The sequence below is a fragment of the Sceloporus occidentalis genome, unplaced genomic scaffold (assembly GCF_023333645.1).
Source record: "Sceloporus occidentalis isolate IW3139 unplaced genomic scaffold, rSceOcc1.0.p SCAF_333, whole genome shotgun sequence".
Lineage (NCBI taxonomy): Eukaryota > Metazoa > Chordata > Lepidosauria > Squamata > Phrynosomatidae > Sceloporus > Sceloporus occidentalis.
In genome coordinates this window covers 232,501-241,202 of record NW_028317313.1, presented here as the reverse complement: position 1 = coordinate 241,202, position 8,702 = coordinate 232,501, and the positions used below count along the sequence as shown (strand labels likewise).

General features: G+C 40.0%; 1 protein-coding gene across 1 annotated transcript in view; it reads left to right on the top strand.

Moving 5' to 3' along the window:
- The first annotated feature begins 4,953 nt into the window (after nucleotides 1-4,953).
- Nucleotides 4,954-8,702, top strand: part of LOC149274403 (dynein axonemal assembly factor 3-like) — an 18,254-nt gene continuing 14,505 nt past the window's right edge. The window contains exons 1-4 of the mRNA XM_089505541.1: nucleotides 4,954-5,029; nucleotides 6,731-6,876; nucleotides 7,697-7,790; nucleotides 8,170-8,327. Coding sequence (XP_089361667.1) covers nucleotides 4,954-5,029; nucleotides 6,731-6,876; nucleotides 7,697-7,790; nucleotides 8,170-8,327 — 474 coding nt within the window. The remainder of the gene's footprint in view (nucleotides 5,030-6,730; nucleotides 6,877-7,696; nucleotides 7,791-8,169; nucleotides 8,328-8,702) is intronic.

Here is an 8,702-nt window from a genome sequence, read left to right as displayed (position 1 = left end):
GCTATTCTGTCTCTTTTACTGACTACTGCTTCATTTCTGGAAATGCAGGGATTTTTTCTGGAAATGAAAACGCAGGGATTTTTTTTTTTTTTTTACAATGGAGACCAGGGATCCTTTCATATTTCCCATGGCTGATTCCCAACACGTTTCTGAACACAGTGACCACATCAGCATCAACCCTGGGCTAGACAGATGTATCCACAATTTAGAATACAAGCAGAATTTGCGAAGCCAGGTGGATTTTTAGAAGACATTGATGCATTGATAGACATCCATGTAAACCAAAAACAAAAATGGGTAGTATAAATTTAGGAGCCATGGTTCATATCTCCAGGGATTTGGTTGACCTCGGTCAAGCCTTCACAGTTACATTTCAAACCAAAGGATATACCAGTATTTTGTAAAGTATATTCGAATAGGTAAATATGGATATTGAGTACTTCTAAAATTGTGATCTACAGAACATTTCCAACACAATCTGCCATCATATGCCCTTCAGTGAACCCATGTGAGAGATACTATGTGAGCCCGGTCATTATTCACCTCTGATGTTCTCAGAGGAGGATCAAGCAGCTCATCATTACTTGACCAACGGAAGCCTTATGAGACACATCTTTGAAATAGAATTTAAATCACCGGAGCTCAGGCAAAATATCCTTACTCTATTAGTGTAACTTCTACCAGAAATACTTAATAACTTGATATTGTCTTCAGGCCTGCGTCATTAGGAATTACTTCTCAGCGATCCCATGACGGTGCTTTCAGCGGGGAAATCTGCAGAAGAAGACCGAGTCAGGCGTGACTTTGCCGCAGGCAATAAATAGGGTTTATTAGTCATCAGGGTTTACTAAGAGAATCACTGCAATCACAAGTGATTAATTTTTTGTGTACAGAATTAACTGGACCAAATTTTATCTTTTTTGATACTTTAGTAGAATATTTTGTGATGACGATATTGTGACACTCCTTGCAGTATGGCTCTGTCTTTTTAATGCTCTTTATCCCTTCCTTGCTTGCATTTAACAACGTGTATTCCCATACATATTTGATGTGTTTTGTATGATATCATTCATTCGCATTAGACCTGCCTCTATGTTTCATCCTATTTTACTATTATAATAACCTCTTGTCTCCGTTTCCATTTTTCTCATATGGTGATGGGTATAGGAACATGGATGGATAAGGGAAACCATTCCCACCAGTTTACTCCAGAGAGAACCAGTAAGAGTACTGCCAATGTAAAGAGAGGCTACTAATTCCTTTCATTCCTGTAATTCCATCTCATTCCGTACTCATGCGTGTTACCACATCTTAAAAAGTTATTGTCCATTGCTTTTTCTTACATGTTGACACAAGGCTTTCTAGATTTACCCATTTTTCTGGTGACACTAAACTATAGCCCTTAAGAAATGGTCGTTTCTCTTGTACAAATCGCTTTTTTTGGAAATATCACATAATAACTGCTTAGCATTGTGTATGTGAAGCTCTGGGAGATGTTCATCCACATCATTTCTCTGCTCGGGCACTAACTGTGTATTACCCTTAATCCTCAATAATAATATTATAATAAATAACACCCCTCCAACAACACAACAAAAATATTGTACAATTTATGAACATTTTTAGGTAATGGCGTCAGGGGGTATTATACATCCTACTGGGTGTCACCATATGGATTGTTTTTTTAGTTTTGAAATCAAACCTTATTATGATGTCTCATGTGGTTCCTATTTTTCTACACTTGCTGTTATTGAAATGTATCCGCTAAATTTATTATACACATTATATGGCAAAAAAAATCCATAATAAAATGGACCACAGTGATGAACCACACAGAGCTTTTTTTGACCCACCTCCCCTTCTGTAGTTTTCTTGAATCCCTTGTTATAGCAGTAACACCGTACTTTATAAAAGTTCCCTTTTGAACATATTTTAATATTAATGTATTTGAATGAAACTCTTGTCTGTTAATGAATAAATGAAAGCTATATATTTAAAAATGGTGTAAATTTTATTTCAAAAAACCCCAAAAACACAAATTTCAATAAGTTCAATCGTTCTGGGTTTTTTATGAATCCAAATATTTATATGATTTTTTCCTTTTAGTTTTAAGTGTTTAGATGTAGCACAAGCTTGAATATTTGTGCATATGGCATCTGATTGCCAAAAAAAATATATATATATATATTGTCTAGCTATAGGACAGGATTTTTTAGGTATTTAGAAGTTGAATATTAAAAAATTTAATTTATCACATTTTATGCTGTTATATACATATTATCCTGACTTTTACGGCTGTAGAACAATGTAATACATTTAAACCCAACAAACACTCTTACAGAAAACAATGGAGAAGAATATAAAAATATACATATAATATACCGGTATATATATATATATATATATGTATGAATTGCTTTACATATACCATAGTTAAGAATATTACTGGCTATTTTTGGGGTCTTTGCCATTTAAACTATGTAATCTATGAATTCTACACGCTACAGGTCGGTGAGACAAACGCCGTCCAACTGCAAAGCTTCAAGCTAACTGGTTTTCACTCCTCTTCTTTATCATGTCCCATTACTTCTTGCCTCTTATAACAAGCAGAAGATAGGAAGTACATCAAACTCTATATACTTTAATGTTTCCTCTAGTACTTGGGGTAGTTATGAACAGACACGCGATTGTTCTAATAGCTGCTTAGTTCTAAATGTTAATGGCGTTGTGTCATATAAATGGTCTATGTGGCGTGGATGAATTTAAAAACACTTGTCTGCCACAGGACCGTACAGAGAAGATCTAATCAGATAGAATGACCATCGCAGCGCATAAAATGCAAGTAGACACATTCTCAGTGCTGCCCTCTACTGATCAGGATGACCACCAACAGCATTTAATCTGTGATAGATTATAAAAACCAGTTAAAGCTAAGGGCAAAGTGTGTGGGCAATACTCGGGAGGAGAAATTAGCTACTCGGGGTACCTTTTTGGAACTTGGAACCATAGGTCACTTTGGGATTGCCAGGGGTAGGCAACGTTTCCATACAGAAAGTTTACACACACGCTGGGGGAAATGGCACGGCTTATGAAGACATTGGGGCCTATTAAGATCACATTATTATATATGACCAGCACAAATATAATATAAATTAGTGATAAATCTATAAATAGTTAAAGGGTGATTCAGGGTCAAGGCAACGTCTTCAATCCCTTGCTTTATAGACATCACATGTATAACAGGTCAAAAAAATGTATGCATATTTAACATATAAAATCTCGCACACAGAGACTGGGCTATCTGGGCATCTCGTCCATGCATGTTGTTACGATATGACGAAAAATTTTTCCTACAGCAGGCTTAACAAAGGAAGATGAAGGTAAAGGGGGGGGCGTCTTCTTGGATCCAGGCAGTGTCATGCGCATACCTGGGCACTTGCTAAATGAACAGACCCTGAGACTCTTAAAATGTTAACCCTTTAACAGACCACCATGAAGATTCTATGTAGTGACTCGCCAAATGCGTTACCCAAATGGCTCTAATTCCTGTCCTCATGGAAACCTTGGCTTATCATTATTTAAAGATACACTTAACTAAGTCACCTGCATTCAAGCAGGGATATCAAGCATAACATACTGGTAGCAATAGCACAAAAAGGATCTGCCCCTTCACCTTGAGATTGGTTCACCTTGAGAGTTGGGTGTTGTGGGAGACTCTGAGGGAAGTGGTGCTTCTGACACGCCCCAAGCCCCGCCCATTTCCCCTATAAACAGCGGTGTTTCCAGCAAAGTTAGCATCGGCCGGACCGCCCAACGACTTCAGTTTCCTGCTCGCATTTCACAAGGGGGGTCCGTGCAGCCAGAGCCATAATGTTCCCAGGTATGGTGATTGAATATTATAATAATAATATTTATAAAACTCAAAGTGTTACAGGGCCATATCCAGGCCAGGACTGTCCATCTGGCACACTGGGAAAATGTATTAAATAATAATAGTAATAATAATAATAATAATTAAACTCAAAAAGTTTCAAGGCCATCTTCAGGCCAGGACTGGCCAACTGGCACACTGGGAAAATGTATTAATTAATAATAGTAATAATAATTAAACTCAAAGAGTTACAGGGCCATCTCCAGGCAAGAACTGGCCAACTCGCACACTGGGAAAATGTATTTAATAATAATAATAATAATAATAATATTAATAAAAATGATAATAAAACTCAAAGAGTCACAGGACCATCTCCAGGCCAGGACCACCCTGCCATCTCATCACTATAATACAAATACTCGGTTTTTGCCAGGCATCCCATGTGTAATTACTGTTATTATTTAAAAAGCCAAAATATTATTATTGTCTGTAAAACAAAAACTATGGGTACATCATAGTGCTAAAAAAGTTTACTAATATTAAAAATAACTAAATAATACTAATCAATAAAGAGTTTACAATATTTTATTAGTTGTAAGAAATTACTGTAGAATTTCCTGTTTATAAAAACTTTGCAAATAAACAACAAAAGATCCAACTACAGAAACCAAACATTCATTCCCAGCCTCTCTGGGTTACCATGGAGACAGCAAAGCTTCCCTGTGCTGCAACCTAATCTGCTAGGACCTACCGGCACCGCCCGCCTCCTGACTGGTGCTGCGCTTCCATTAGCCCTTTTCGCTGTCAATCACGAAATGCCGGCACTTGATTGGACGCCGCATTGTCTGCCTTTAAAGTAACGAGGTGGGTTGCATGTGGTTCGTGTTACATATTTAAAACGGCTGCTAGGGGGGTGAGGAGAGTGGTTTCTGCGGTTGCAGGTACCGGGTGAGGTATAAAATACACCGTGCTTATATACGATGAGCGGGGAGGCTATTAGGTGTTTGGAGACATGTAGCATACTGACTGTACAGCACCGAGTATATTAATATATAATGTGCTTTATTCACAGAGTTCGTGCGATGGCTGCTGCAGGGAGAAGAGAGGTCTATCCCACCTGGTGGGGCTTCAGTCCTGCCCTGGATCTGCAGATGCATTGTGAGTGCTCAGGGGTTACCCACAAGTATATATTATATAATATGTATATCCAGTATATTATATATCATATGATATATATATATATATCACCCACATATAGCATAGTTCCCATAACTGGGAACTTTCTAGATGAGCTGCCCCTGAGACTTATTAACCCTTTAATAGCCCAATGTGAAGATTCTATAGTATATAGTTACTCGCCTCATGGAAACCTTGACCTGTAGCTATTTAAGTATAAAGTTAATTGACTCACCTGCATTCAAGCAGGGATATCCACCATAACATACAGGTAGTAAAGCACCAATTGAAAGTATTACATATAATCACGGCGGAGGAGATTAGGAAGGAGTGTGTGACCCCGAGATTGGGGCAAAAACCCTGAGAGTTCCCAAGTCTGGTAATATTAATATTAAATCCTCTTAAACTGCAGGATTCTGCTACCATTTGTTTTTATTTTCTTTATTTATGGTAGAATTTGTGAGCGTGAAGGACTTTGTTTATAAACAGAATATAAACAAAAACAAGGAAGTATTTTTGGCTACAAATACAGCGGGGTTTACCTATTAAGTGATTCTGATGGAAAACTTGCAAAGCGGCCTTATCACCATAGCAACCGCTGGAATTGTGCAATCAGCACGAACACTCGATTGATTGCTATAGTGATACCGGAATCCATCTTTACATATAACCCAGAGGGGTTTATTCACTAAAGCAGAAGCTGGCGGGTGAGTTGTGGATTCAAATCCCTGCCTTCGCCATCTGTTTATATAATGGGTCGTCCTGGACAAATTACTCTGCAAGAAGCCGGCCCTGCACGATGTATAGTCCAGTCAGGGGACTTTCTAGATATTCTTCTGATTTAACTATACTTTATACGGGGCCATCCTTGCAGCTGATGCTCTCTGGGGTCTGCCCTTCATAGAATAAAGCGACTTGAGCGAGATGAAACAGCAACTCTCCTGCTGACTCCCTCTATTTGTACCCAAAACATTTCTCATTGTAAACCTGTTCCCAACCACCAGTAGCTTTACTCACAAATCAAAAGTTATTTGTATACATTGTATGCAGTTACTGCGATTGTATATTAATTTAAATATGGGGGGTTTCTCACTTTACTCCCTTTTGAGTCAGTAAAATAACTAATATCCTGGGTATGACATCATCAGCGCTGTTCTGCTGATACAGGTCATGAGATGCCTCCATATGCAAACTCTCCCAAAGCAATGGAACGGTCCATGCATCTCCAGCTGTAATCAAATCGAGTCTATGAACACGTCAGTTCATCAACAGATCCTTCTACCCAATCCAAAATATTGGTCATTTCCCGATGATTAAATATGTAGGACAGATAACCCCTGTCTGTATGTCTCGTGGCAGGCTTTCCGTGTAAAGAGCTCATGTGCGCCCCGCAAGTTAGCCTCGGTTGCTACAACTCCCATTCTCTCGTCTCTGGGGCTGCTCCCCGTCCCAGGTCTTAATTCCAGATGGATGCGAAGTTAAACTGGGGAGCTTTTACTCATACTGGACAGTTATAATGGGAATCCCGACCCACGAGCTGGGTTCTAAAAAGTGTTATTACCTCGATCTCTTAACAATGTGGAGATCTGTGTGGATCCGCAATTTTGTTACACTCAGACTCAGAGTTCCGCTATATGAATACTCGGCTGTCCACAGAGAGGGTCACGTTATTTTTCTCTACAGGTCTCCAGAGTACCATCCAACAGCTGTCGTCTTCTTCTGATGATGATGTGCCGGAACTCAACATTCTGCTAGTGGGAGCGGGCGATGCCCGGCATCTCCTCAAGACGATTTGTCAGGCGCGCCGCTGGCCAAAAAGAAAGCTTAACGTAAGTGAAGACCATGTGTTTTCCTGCGACGGACGGGAGGGAAGTTTATTGCGAAGGAGGAGAAATGTTAGAACAACCAGGTCATCATCTGAAGCTAAAGTTCTCAAAGTCTTAGATGTAATGTAAAGACGTTTTACTGAGAGGATGGTGGATACGTGGAACAGCTTCCCAGTAGATGTAATGGAATTGAAGCATACATGGGATGGGCATACGGCTTTCCTGGATCCCAAACAAATTTCCCAGCTAGAAAATCTACACTTCTATGTTCCTATTAAGATGATGGCGCTGGAGCGCTCACGCTATCGTCATTGAGACTGTTTAGGGCCATGTTTACATCTGAGTAACCCTGATATTGGGTATGTGAAGAAATAACCGGGGGCCTCCTTGGGCATGAATCATGCTCTCCAGAGCTTCACGAAATGACTCTTAGTGCTTCTAGAATATCTATCTCAACATGTCGTCTGCTTCTTGCGCATTTGTCACCTCTGTGAAACATGGAGATGGATGAACCTCCTCCATTGCAGGCTGCATGTGCAGCAGGCTCGTGAGATATGGTAGGGTATTGGATGTTGGAATAACAATGATCAACAAAGAATAAATGGTCTCACAAAGGCCAGGGCTGAAGTAGGTTGATGTTTAGGTTGGACTCGCCGTGGGCTAATTATTGTAAGCCAGAGATCTATTTGGAATGGAGGCCCAAACCCATCTGAGGTCCTTCTAAGCTTGTTAATAACTTTTTAATATACGTGGACCATATGTAGTTTCTGCTTTTATTGAACAATCGTTCCTGCTGAACCATCTGTATCTTTCACCCCGCTAGTTCTACATAATAGAGAGTGACCTGGAGCTCCTGGCACGGACCATGCTTTTTTTAACCCTGGCCCTCGAGAATCCGGAGCAAATGGGCTTACAAGGTAAAATAGAGTTCAACATCACGTAAGTCCAATCAAGGCATGTTTAACCTCATTTTAAAACCTGTAATGCGCCCATCAGCCTCTCCGCACCATTTAGAAATAGAATTGAAATTGTCAGCATTGATTAAAGCGAATCCCCAAATGCTCTGCAGCTGTATGTTCCGCTAAAATATGTTTTGTCTCGCTCTAGAAACACTTCCTGACATATCTTTGTTCCAGATGTTAGATAAAGCAAACACTGGAGTTCGAATCTCTATTATATCATTTCTGCTTGCAATGGGATTGGAATCTGGGATTGATCTCTGACCATTACTCCAATACATTGGGAAATGTGTCCATCTTTCTACGTATCTGATTTCTCCCCCCCCCTCCCACCTAGAAAAAAGCGAGAGTTTCTTGGAGCTCTTTGGAAACAGTCTGATCCGCAGTCAGACGGCAAACTATCTCCAGGAGAGGTGCGATCTCTTCATCCGCTATGTCACGGACCCGGATTACCAACAGAATGTCTTCCCGTCGCTGAACCTCACCGCCATCAAGGTAAATTTATCACTGGATAAAATAATAACTCCCTTCGGACGCTTCCCAGCCGATCAATACTTATTGATTACCCTGCTTGGACATTTCAATTACTTTTGACTTGTTAGGTAAGAAGGTGTCCTGTAACTCCAGGGGGGGGGGGGGGGGTATTTTGCTTGTTTATTTGGCCGGTTGTGCTTTTGATTGCTCGATCTTCCCTCTTCTCACAAAAATAATTTTAAAACATCTCCTGTAGCTAATTTTCTAAAGTGTATTTTTCACGTGGGGAGGAGAACTTATGGGCAAGACTTCAGTTCTACCGCTGAAATCGGTCCGACAAACTATTGTGTAAGAAAGTCGCGCGTCTCGGAAGAGTACGGTTCTTGGTTGGGACAA